This window comes from Pyxicephalus adspersus, chromosome 2 (assembly GCF_032062135.1).
Source record: "Pyxicephalus adspersus chromosome 2, UCB_Pads_2.0, whole genome shotgun sequence".
Classification (NCBI taxonomy): domain Eukaryota; kingdom Metazoa; phylum Chordata; class Amphibia; order Anura; family Pyxicephalidae; genus Pyxicephalus; species Pyxicephalus adspersus.
The window spans coordinates 112,578,047-112,591,190 of NC_092859.1; the positions used below are offsets into that span (position 1 = coordinate 112,578,047).

At 37.2% G+C, this 13,144-nt stretch overlaps 1 protein-coding gene across 1 annotated transcript in view; it reads left to right on the forward strand.

Moving 5' to 3' along the window:
- TASOR2 (transcription activation suppressor family member 2) overlaps positions 1–11,470 on the forward strand; it is a 19,783-nt gene extending 8,313 nt beyond the window's left edge. Inside the window, exons 6-12 of the mRNA XM_072399061.1 lie at positions 7–2,234; positions 4,350–4,475; positions 6,301–6,454; positions 6,674–6,779; positions 7,130–7,311; positions 8,163–8,277; positions 10,501–11,470. Coding sequence (XP_072255162.1) covers positions 7–2,234; positions 4,350–4,475; positions 6,301–6,454; positions 6,674–6,779; positions 7,130–7,311; positions 8,163–8,277; positions 10,501–10,507 — 2,918 coding nt within the window. The 3' untranslated portion in view covers positions 10,508–11,470. The remainder of the gene's footprint in view (positions 1–6; positions 2,235–4,349; positions 4,476–6,300; positions 6,455–6,673; positions 6,780–7,129; positions 7,312–8,162; positions 8,278–10,500) is intronic.
- The last annotated feature ends 1,674 nt before the right edge of the window (positions 11,471–13,144 follow it).

Here is a 13,144-nt window from a genome sequence, read left to right on the forward strand (position 1 = left end):
AAAAAGCTTCATTGCTTGGTTCTGAGTCCAGTAAGACTGCAGATTTGGAAAGCCTAGAAGAAAAAGCTTCATTGCTTGGTTCTGAGTCCAGTAAGGCTGCTGATTTGGAAAGCATAGAAGAAAAAACTTCATTGCATGACTTTGAGTCCAGTAACGCAGCAGATTTCGAGTGTACTTCTGTCTTTGAAAAGCTCAGTTTAGAAGCTGTCAGTGAGACATATACAACTCAGATTTCCACACCTGCCGAAAAGCAGGAATTGCAGATGGAAATGCAAATCCATAGCACAGAGAACCTTCATGCTGAAAAAGAAACTATTGACAGTACTATTTTCTCTGATGTTCTGCATACAGAGGATAACTTGGTACCTGATTGTAAGGAAACAGAGAATAGATGTGAGATCCTTGAGGCACCAACTTCAGAGGCAATGAATGAAGTTACTACAATTACTTTAGTTAAAAAATCAGAGTCTGAAAATCCACACGATTCAGATGGTGCCACAAATCTGCCAGTGAGCACGTGTGTTGATGGAAATGTAGATCAGCTACCTGTTATACCAAAGAGTGATGTTACATCAGATGCTGTAAATGTAATGCTTGCTCCTGAGCAGCATGAAAAAAGCACCAAAAAAGAGACACAATGTAAAAAAGATACAACCCGAAAGGAAATTTTATCCAAATTAAAACGCATTTGTGCAGGTTCAGGAATTAGCCAACAGACCAGTTCAAATTCTGAAGATGAGGTATTCATTGTCCATGAAAAACCTGGTAAATGGCACACAGGGGAGCAAAAGAAGCAGGCAGATGTCAAAATAGTGAATTTGTCAAAGCCTGAATTAAACACGATAAGCCTTGCAGAAAACACCAGTAAAACTCAGGAGAACCAAACTGCCAAATCTGAAATTCCTAAAGAGAAAATGTTGCAGGAAATTGCATCAAATAATATATCTATAGCGTCAGTCCAACCTGTTATTTCTCAGGAAACCGAACCGTTGGTTTCTCAGGATAAATGCAGAACCCCACCTTATGATGATTTCACCGATAACATGGATCAGGATTCTGTCCAGGACCCGTCTGAGATCTGTTGCATATTAAATACTGGAAGTATAAGTAAAGAGCAGTATGATCGTTGGTCAGACACCTCAGATGAAGACATTGAATTTTTACAAGCTTATAAGGAACCTCTAACACGCCTAACAAGTGAATATTTCCAAGAGGAATGTCATGAGTTCCCCAGTTCTCCAACAGAAGAGCTTACATTCTACAATGAAGTGAGCCGTTCAAGAAAAGCAAAACATTTTAAAAGGCAATCTGGCCCCAGTGCTTCATTGTGGGAGAAAGATGAGTATGTGTCAAGATACCATAGAAACAGCAGTTATCCCAGCCCTAAAAGTTATGGAAGTCTGATCATAACTAAAAAGTTAAATGATGTTGGAAGGACTTGGCCCACAGTGCACAAGGAGAGTGTTTGTGTTGGCAGATCTGAACTTGACAGCATATTTGCTAATCGAAGAATGGTATCAAATGACCTCACTCAAAAGACGCTGGATATGGAGCATTTGCGTTTTATGTGCAGTTTAAAAGACATTTTAAGAAAATCATCCACAGATGTTCATGTCTCTGAGCCTCCCTTTCAGACACTGTTTGATTCAAGGAGCGTTCCAGGCAGTTCAGGTTCCAGAAGTAAATGTAGAAGCCCTCTTCTTATTACAGTCCATTGTCAACAGCAAAGGAGAGATTACAGGGGGCATGACAACTTGTTTCCAAGCAGCTATTATGGCCATCCCTACTATGAGGATGAGCTAAGGGACAAGCCTGCATATTATTCTAGGACTTCAAAAAAGTTAAGAACCCATAGCTATTCGTCTCCTTATCATTTTAATCGGTTGAGGTATGAGAGCACTCTGGATAAACCAAATAGTGATATCTCTGTGATTATTAAGGAGTGCACTCATGCCAATCACCTTAAGCTGAGTCGTGTTGGCTTAAGTAGCACTGCCACAGAGAGGACCTCTACCTATCCTGTGCCAGAAGAGAGTGACTGGCAAACAAGATGGACACTTGACTCCACTTCCACAAAATCACAGACTGTTGGGAATATTATTTCTGATCTGTGCACTAACCTGCACAGTAGATTGCACGGTGTGGCAAGAGAGTCTACATGTAAAAACTGTTATTTTTATCTTAGCAAGAACAATGATGATGACGATAATGATGATTTCTTCTCATTAACAAAGGTAATGTTCAGATTGCTTTCATTTAAACATTGATTGTGTACTAACCACGCATGAGCAGCTACATTTTCATTATACATTGTAGGACATGCACAATATTTTGATGTTTTTGATTTGAAGTTTTTTTATTTTCAGCACAAAAGCTAACTTTGCAGAGGGTCATGCCAGTTGGCTGTCACCTGTACAAGTATCTCAGTTGGTAGAACTATGCCTCTGTCCCCTCTATTCCTGTTCTGGTGACAATCCTCAAATAATGTACAGGTTGACAATCGAAAATCCAGCCATCGATAATCTGGATCCTTCAGTTTTCCGGCATGAATAGCCCTTGCATTCTCACAGAGAAAGAAGCTGATTCCTTTTAGGTGGCGCCAATACATTATAATTACAGGAAATTCAAAAATCCTGAATTTTTGGAAGTTTGGCACTCCTCAGGACCAGAAGTTGCAGCATTTTTGAATGGCAACCTGTATATACTCAAATATAAACAGAGATTTTCTGAATGCTTTCAGAAAAATAGGAGCCACCTAATGACATATCCTGGAACTGCATTTGACTCTGTTTTAACAGATGGGAGCTGTCAAAGTCAATTATTCTGTGTTGTGAAATCTTAACAGGACAGAATTTGAAATAATTTTCTTTGTTCATGTGTATTTGATAGCTTATGCATGAAATAATCAATCAATACACTTCACCATTTGCATGAAAAACCCTTGAGCCTCAAACCTCTTTCTTTTTTTCTCTACCCATTTATTTGTATACAATACGTGGAGGTGGCTCACTGTAACTAACCTACACATTTATAACAGTGAGGAAGAGTAGAACACATCTATACAAATGTGCTACCTCAGTTTATATTTGGATTGGTTTATATTTAAGTATATACAGTGCCTTCCATTGGTGTGAAAATTATCATTGGGACAAATACAGAAATATAATCTCGGCCCACGGATAACATAAATACTGGGCAGACAATGACCTATTATTTTTGTATCCCAAACCACAAACAAAAGTTTCAAGTTTAATTGCACTTTGACGGTATGTTTTGTTTGGAAGATACTGTTTTATTTGATATCAAACATATTCTAATAGAGTGTAACTGTATTTTTAGGTCATTGAAGTGATGTTTTTATGTTGGTAAATATGCAGTAATCTCCCACAAGAATTGCTGCTTGGGTGATTCAGCTTCAACAACTTGGGCTCAGCTCACAAAACGTTTAAAGCTCCGGTTTATTTGCTAATATTGGACATCATTTTTATTACTGTTATCACTGAAAATACCAGGCATCTGCTTGTTTTTCTCCTTGGTTGTATATGACTGAATTCTTTTTTATGTATATATTTTTTTGAATAACATATGACAACTGTAGGGGCTCCTGTATATGCAGAAAACATTTGCAGTCCATCCCATATGAGCCTCTAATTTTAGTGCATGCAGTGAAGTCTGAATAATAACATTAATAATACCATTAACCTGAATCCAAAAACCTTTTATATGTAGAATCTTAAAGGGAACCCTCCTAAAATATGAGGAGATTCGAGCTGTGTGAAATGCAGAAGACGTGGAATGTAGGCCAAGTATTCCGGGCTGGAATACTTGTTCACCAGAAGTGCTAAAAGTTAGTTGACTCTATGCAACACAAATGTGCAGCAGTTCTCAGAAATAGTGGTTATACACCTAAATATTAGATCAGCGATTCAAAGGAAAGCAAAATCTTGAAACATTGTTTAGTTTATTCAGTGAATGATTGAGTTTGTAAAAAAAGAATGCAGACACTGCTATTATTATTTTTTTTGAACAGCCTAATTTTCCCTTTTCTTCACTTTTTGTAAAGGATTAACATATTTGATAAATATTTATTTGTGTTTTAATCTGGAATAGAATATATGGTGTTTCCAATGCATTTGCATGTATGGAAATACAAGCTATTAAAAAGATTTTGATTTATATAGAAATAATTTCCAAAAAATTACAAAACCCCAATGAAAATGAGTGTTTCCCTATAACTACAGGATAGGATATACTAAAAATGATTGTGCAGATCATGCAAAAGCGTATCGGTCACAATTGAGTCTGCATAAGTTAGTGACAGTAACCCGTTGTCATTGTTTCTTTTACAGTCATTATTAATAAAAGATGGTTACACTCCCATTGAACCACAGGAGTTCTGTGACAGGCAGGAAGCAGAATCTAATACACTTTTGGTCATCATAAGAAATGAAGATGTATCGTCTCAGATACACAAGGTGGGCGTTTCATACATTTTAAATGTTTTCTGTCCCATTTTTTGAACAATCTGCACATTTCTTTTTTTATTATGACTTTATGAAGTATACAAGAAAATGTGTGCTCCTATTTCTTTTAGTGTTAAGTTCTGCCTTATATTTTGTGTATGTTTTTGGTTATCTTCTAAGAGTTAACAAACCATTGAGTTGTTAGAGGAATAGTTTGATATGTCCTCCCATTTTTTATAAATTAGTAATGTGAGAATCCTGTGAAAAGGTATTCACTTTCATACAGTGTATACATGGATTAGGACTTGCATACACAGCGCACAACAATATACAAACGGGTCAAACTGGTTTGACTTTTGTATGTTGGAATATTTTAACACTTGCAGGAATATCTTAGAAAATATTACCAAAAACTAACACCTTTTATATATCTGCATTTTTATAAGAAGTAAACTTTTCTGTTAATTTACCTGAGTTGTAATGGTTCTTTTAACTGCAAAATTCTATGAAAAATAAACAGTTGTTATACTTATGTGTTTTAAACTGTTTGAACAGAATGGTATATCCTTTGGCAGGTAAGTTTTGAGAAAAAGAAACCCCTTCCTGACAACAAATTCCTGTCCTGGACCTCTCTGCAGTTAAACAATTTCACTTGGTCTAGGAGACACACAAGTCTGTGGTTGGAAGGAGGAAAAGCACATTGTTATAGAGTCCTTGCCTTGCTCGGCCTATCAGTTCACAGTAAAGCATGATAACCTGATTGGCTTACATTGCTGACCCTGGCTGTGTAAATGCAACCGTGTGGAGAATGGCAAGAGACTGATATCAAAATAGAATTAGGAAGAATATGAACACATATACAGGTAGTCCCCGGGTTAAGGACATCTGACATACGGAAGACTCCTAGATATGAGTGGGGCTTCCCTGCTGCTTGTGTGCAGGACAGAGGCTTGATGAGGGGAGGGGGGTGGTTTGCGTGACTTGCAGAAAAAATCTTAAGGAATGAGCTGTTCTGCAACCTCTTGTACCTCTTTAATGACCAAGACAAACTTTGCAGTTGATTCTTTTTTCATATCAAAGCACAGCTTGCGCGAGAAGGTAATGAATGGTAATTTTTTTTTTTTGCATTGTTTGTGATTTACTCAGTGAGGATTTTATACAGTTACACCTAGCTGCCTCATAATATGTTGGGACAAACATCTGTCCTAATTGCATTTAATAAAATAATCTACCTGTTCCGACTTACTCACAAATTAAACTTAAGAACAAACCTACTGTCCCTATCTTGTATGTAACCCAGGGACTACCAGTACTGTGTTCTCCCAGCCCCTTTTAGCCGGGTGCACCACCCAGCACTTCTCAGTAACCACCGGCTGCTTTAGGGTAGTTGCTAATGAGTTGGGTCACAATATAGGGGTTGCCACTCCTTGTGGTGTTTTTTGAATATCTACAAAATTATCTGCTGTTTATATCTTATTATATGTGTTTTCAATGTACCATAAGCTGCTGGAAACTAGTATTAGCACTCTTCTATCATGTCTATTAAACACTAGCCATGTATTATGAGAGCTCAGTTCTTCAGTTATTCCATGCTGAGGATAAGTGGCTTCACATAGGTTTAGGTTTTCTATGTTTGTAGGTCTTGTAGAGCTAAAATCATATAAACAACAAATGGTTTTATTTCAGTGGAATTATAATTAAAAAGGAATTATAATATTTGATCAGTTGAGATTTAAATAGTGTCCAGTAGTCCTTACAGTGACAGTGCTGAGTCCTAATGGACTAATACAGTCTACCACTTATGTTTAAGATATATTAACAATATATGTTGTTCCAGGTTCCATGCTTGCTGCAGCTGAAGCTTCTCCCTAATGTAACGTTTGCTGGCGTGGACACTCCTGAAGATTTGTCGGAATCTGTGCACCAAGACCTTTTTCAAATGGGTGGATTTGTGGTGTCTGATAAAGGTCTATTGGAAAACATAACTATAGGTTAGCAGTTATCAATTCTGTTGTCAGTTTATGTTTTACTTTTTGTGGCATATATCTAGTACACTTTTTTTTTTTACTATAACTTTTGTGTTAAATGCCAAGCAATCACTTGTATGAATGTCACATAATAATAGTAAGATAAAAAAATGAAAGTTTAACCAAATCTTTTGATGATTTTCATGGCTTAATAACATGTGCTTCACTGATATCCCTGTATAGGAAAGTTAAAGGAAGTTCTGACAATTTTGGAGAAGATGAATCGAACCTCAGCTTGGAAGTGGTTCATTCATTACGGGGAGTTCAGAAAACTTAAGGAGGATAAAAGGTAATAAGCTTAGCTCTTAATGGCAACTCGTGGAACCCTTCAATGTATGTTTCCTGTTGCAGCCTATTTGTTTTTAGTGGGCTTTCTCAACTCAATGGGATTTAATACGCTGCATGAATCTAAACAGTCCCCCTAGTCTTACTCCATTGATGATCTGAAGGTGCCTATGTAAATTAAAAAATCAGAAGATACAAAGTAATATTCTGTCCAAATATATATGGTATGCACAGAGTTGTAAGAGACCTTAGCGAACATAATGAATGTTACAAGAATGTTTCCTTTTCTTGCAATTGGTTATAGCAGAGGCTTTGTAATAGCTGAACATTTATTCAATTTATTTATTTCAACAGGACTGAGTCTGTTTCTCGGCTTAAGATTCCTTTGCTCAAGTCGTACCAGCAATCAAACGTCATTGAAATCCTGCCTTATCATAGATGTGACTCTAGGACTAAAGACCTCTCCAGTGATCTCAAATGTCTGTTGGGCCTCCAGAGCCAGCATATTCATTCAAGACTCGCTGTCTATTTGTCAGGTATTATTGCTTGACTTTAAATGGTATATTTATCGAACTTCTACTTTAAAATATCACAATAGCTACATCAATGTGATGAAATCCTGCAGTTACCTTCTGGGTAAGCTAAAAAAGAATTTCCCTGGACATATTTCTGTGTATCAGAGTGCCTGAGTAGACTTTGGCAGCCTGGCGAGTTCTATGATTATTAGCAGCCTAGTGTTCTGGGAACGCCTTTTTCTGAGCCTCTTATCACAGACCCTCTGCAGGCTAACTTGGCTTTAAAAAGATGTTGTTATAATCTTACTCCACTCCTACTGCAGAGAGCTCTATCCCAGATGTAGCCTTAGGTCTAATAGTTGGATGTTCTGCAGTTCACCTCAAAGGACTTCTGCAAGTTCTGCTCAGTATGTCTTTGGTATCTTTTATCACATTAAATTATGTGGATTTCACCATTTTGAATAATTATCCTTTGCACGAGTTAAAAGTCATACAGCCATTTATAGACTCTGCTGCTGTCACTGCAGGCTCTCTCCTCTCCTCACTCCTGTTATTTGTGTAGGCATTCATGGAAGATTCTTCCCTTTTCTCATGTAGAGGTGACCTGTGTTTGGGATGATTGGAATTTTCCAGTACAGCAAAAGTAAAGGTCCTTCGGGGACGTATTGGCAGTGTTGTGGTCCCCTCTGGGCAATGTGTCAAAAGCCTAGCCACACCAGTGCTTTCTGTAATTTTTTTTAGAACAGCTATTGTATGTGTTTATCCAAATATGGATCTGGATAAAGTATTGATTTGAAAAAATGTAAATAAAGAATGATAGTGTGTGGATTTAATAGGGTGAGATCAATAATTTGTTACAACCCTGTTTACAGTTATGCCAAGCACGGAAACTGAAGAGTTTGAGCATAATGGATTTCTGGTATATGATGTGGACACTTTCATCAGAAGAATCCAGAAAGTTGATGCACAGCTCCAGTCTTCTTTTTGGTGAGTACTGGATAGCTTACAAAAGGGTGCTGTAACTATGGATCACTTCCTTTAGTAATGATTAGTCACTTCCAACTGTTCTTGTAATGTAGACGTGCTTTCGCAGGTCTCCAAGCTTCTTTATTGGTTCCACCAGAGTATGAATTACCCCATCATTTATATCCATAAAGCACAAACACCTAAATCTAATCACCATGGAATGCGACGCTGTAGATGTTGATTGTTCAAGGCTAGGAAAATTAAAATTAACATAATCCCATCCTTGGTGTCAGGAAAGTCATTCAGGTGTTTAAACTACATGGCTGAAAGTGTGAATTGAAATTGTCACAATGCTGGGGTAGAGATGTTAAAGGTGCATTATGGCTGAGGACAGATAGTGTTGAAGGCCCCCTCTTCCCGTTAGGAAATAATTTGAAATAGAATGCCTCCTTCACACCCCTTGTAAGTTGTCCTCTGTCCACCAAATATGCACCACATTGTTCCTTTTCCTTCAGATGTAGGAACACTGCTAAACCCTGTTCTATACATTTGCTCTCCTATGCCAAGTCATTCTTTTGTTGAGGAGTTGTTTTTTCTCCCTAATGTACACTATGGGAATGCATTCACTATACACTTGTAGAATTGATAAAGCAGCTTGGAAAGTCATCCAATGACTTGGATAAATGAGACCCATCACCGACCCATCGATTCTGCTTTGAGCTTGTTTGGTGTGCAGGGTCTGGTATACATTTGAAAGCTTTATTTACTGTAAGGGAATATTCATAACTAATATATCTAACTGGCACAGTATAATGTGAACATTAGAATGTTAATAATGAAAAGGTTTGAACATGCATTTAGTGTGAAAAGCAGATTCTTGACGATGCATGAATGAGTGTTGTACATACAGCACCGTTCTGCTTTATGGAGGGGGGAGAAAGATCAAGCGGCACTCTGCGGAGCTCCCTCCCCTTCACTTCCATTACAGGTCCATGTAGGACGAGCACTGTACACATGCCAGATTCTCGTATGATCAGCCTTGAGGTGATTATCGGATGAGAATCATCTGACCTATGTACGTAGCCTTAGTTCTCATGTTTCCATTTTTATTCAGGCCTCCTTAGATTGATCATGATATTCCATTAAAGGTAAGTATAACACACAGCAAAGCAAGAGGAAAAGTCTGCAGACAAAAATATGATGCATATTAGGTACTCGGTGATATACAGCTACAAAATCTCTGATGTGATATATATCTGGGGTAATAATTACCTAACTGGGCTGTTTGACCTAGAAGACTTTTGTAAAGCGGAACAATGAACAATTGGTGTAGTTACCCTTCTGACACAGCATTATCCCATGGATACAGGTAAGGCTACATACACACTTCAGATGATTTCCATGCGTTATTTGCCTCAGGGCTAGCATTGGACGAGAATCTGGCACGTGTACATTGCAAGTCCAACGACATTCATGGATCCGTCCTGATGGATCCACGAATGTTCGGAATGAGAGTTGTGTGCCGCTCCATAGTTCTCCCCCCTCTCCATAGAGCAGAATGGCGCTGTATGTACTGCACTCGTGCAGTCTTTTGTCGTTGGAAAGGATCTTTCAAGAATCTTGAACTTGTGTTCATAGTCCTTTTCAACAACTTTTTCTCTCATAAGAACCATGTCCTATAGATATTTATACAACTACATTGTGCTCTCCAATGCTGATCTGACAAAAAAAAAAAAAGTTGGCTTTATTTCAAATATGCTAGAAAAGCCTAATCTCCTCACTATTCAATACGCTGTTTACTGGATCTAATATTCCCTTTATTTAGATTCTGCACTGAAGTCATTTAGACATGACTGGCAATACCTAAAATCCCCCAAGTGTCTATATACATACATATATTTTATATTATCTTCATGTTACCACTTCATTTCTTGTTCCTAATGTACATAATGCCTATTGATTTCTGTAGGTTTTATTATTATATGTGTTGGTGGAGCTGTGACTGTTATTTGCTGGACGGTGCCATTAAAGCGTAAAGAGTATCAGAGTTTTGTGTGGCAATTTGTCTTTGAATTGGTTGTTACACAGTCTGGAAATGTCCTTTTATGTAACAATAGCCAGACAGAAATCAATGTATTGCCAAAAGCACAAAATACTGAATAAACCCTGATCATTATATTCATTGATCCCTCTACAATACATAAAATGTATGCTTGATGGTTCATTTTATTTTGTATTTTTTAGGTTGTGAGTCATCAGTGGATTGATGGGATGATGCATATAGGAATACAATATTTTTGTCAAAATCGTTTTTGTACATATAGAAGCAAAGAAAACAGAAATGCACTTGATATCTGCTTCAGCACTAATGAAACATTTTTCATTTTGTAAAATTTGGCTCCTATGACCTGTGCAGTAACATTACTTGTAAATGTGTTTTTTTTTTGTTTTTATTGTATTTTTCTTTTCAGTCTAATGTCTAAAAATGTCTGGAAGGGGTGCAGCTGCCAAGTACATTCCAATTGTCACTTTTCTCATAGGCAAGGAAGAATGTGGTTGGTTAGTATGGTAAACAAATCCTCTTTCAGACCCTTTTATGCATAGAGCTTTGATTTCCAGAGCCCGAGGATCTTGCACGTTTTCTTTTTCATGTGTTTGAAAACCGTACGATATATTCTTGTATGTACAATCTGATGAAAAGCAGCAAAACTTTAGTTTGGGTATGTTACTTTTTTTATGTAAAGTGTTTAGAGGAATCCTAATAGCAAAAATCTTTGTTTTGCAGGAAGTTATTTATACATAGTCAAAATATTTCTTTATGTAAATCGCAATTTAAATATCTATATTTTTGCTTTTTTGTATGTTCTGTAAATTATTATATGCACAACATTAAGCTATTATGGCTTACAGCAAGTAATATCTAACAGTATATGTTATAAATCAAACCTTGTACAAATATGTATTGGTATATTTATCCTAATTTTATTTTCTCCTTTCATACAAGTATCTGCATTGCAGTGGGTGTTGTAAATACACAGGGAGGGGTTATTTCTGATACTTTTTTCTAATAAACCTGTACAGTGAATGCAATAGCATTACGTTACTGACCTGTTTGGAGTCTTTGTAAACAGTTTTATAAATAAAGCGTGCTGACATGAATGTTCCAAAGACAAAGCTTCTGCGTTTATTAAAATTTTAGTGTTTTCAAAAGCTACTTTGTTATTCTGTTCTTCATGCAAAATTTTTTATATGTCTTGTATGGGAAGCTGATCGTTTTCTTTTTTTCTTTAACGTTCAGTGGTGTCACCACCAGTGATCACAAAACTCATTGGTATGTAGCTGGAGATCCGCCCAATCTTTCCATGTAGTTAGAACACTCATTTAACAGCTGACTGGATCAATGCATTCTCAATATCAAACGTCATGCATTGCCCACCCCTCTGAAAGAGAAATTATTTCTTCACTCTTGGATGTAAAGTCTGTTATAATTTAGCCAATGATACCGTTGCCACTATTACTTTCATCCTTTCACTACTTACTACTAAAATGGCACACGGTTCACTTCATCATCACCCTGTATCAATAAATAAATGGTCTGTAAAGAGAAGTCTTCCCTATTATTCATTTTAAGATCATTACAAAGAACAAGAGGGCACTCTTTGCTTTTGGTGGAAAAGAAGTTTAAGCTCTGCTTAAGGAAGGGATTCTTCACTATAAGGTCGGTGAAAATGTGGAATCGGCTCCCTCAGGAAGTAGTTTCAGCAACTACTATAGATTGGTTTAGGAAAAAGCAGGATGCTTTACTAGAACAGAATATAACTGGGGAATGCTCCAGTTAAATACTGGGTTTAGGTGTAGATGCTGGATCTCTTAAATCCCTCTCAGATACTGTAAAGAGACCATCCACAGGTCCAAGATATCTTCTGTCCTGCATCCCTTCAAACTGTTTTTACTCTTCTACTTTGTGGGAACCAAGCTGCCTTGTAGGTGCTGACAGAAGAAACCCGAGCAAGGAGCCAGGCCACATACTGCGAGAATTCACATGCTTCAGAGTGTCCAGACCAAAGTGAAGCAGTGACTTTTCAAGAAACAGACTGCTAGAGAAGACTGTAAAGTTTTCTTTCATTAGTTATCTTAGTTATACAATTACCACTTTACTGACAGGTTTTCTTATGGCCAAACACAGCTTGGCAACAAGAATTTTCATGAAGCCAGCAATGGTAGCCCTCATGTTTCACTTCTGATAGGTGTACATAAAATTGATCCTTGTATTATAATCATTTTTCACTTCTTTTACATCTTCTGTAATATTCTAAATTTCCAAAATAATGAATTTTGGGTTTTCAGTACCTGTAGGTCATAATCAGCAAAATACAAACTTTCTTTGTTATTCTCCTAATATATCAAATGAGCCCATTTATGCAGTTGTTACTCCATAATATGCAAGTTACAAAAGACACCCCCGCTCCAATGTTGAACACTTTGTATATACAAAGCACAGACAAAAAGTCACTAAACACAAGTTTGGTTTCCACAATTTGGCTTTACTTTGCAGTACAGAAATTATTTTAAACCCAATTAAGCAACAAGTCAGGGTAGGACTCTGTCAAATCAATACTGCATTTCTGTTTGATCCTGCTGGAAGCTGTGAAGGAATACAGAAACACAGGCAAGCTTGGCCTGATAATACTATTGGCTTGGCTTAGTACTTCATTACAATAAAAAGAAAGCAATACTTTCCCAGCTGGTGTGGAGAACTGTGCACGCCTGGTGCTCCATTTCACATAATAAGCCTGACCATGAACTAATGTAGTGAGGGGGAAGCAGAGACAAAGGAGCTGCCCAGATACTTTCAAGTGTTTTGCAGCAAAAAAAAAAAAAAAAAAAA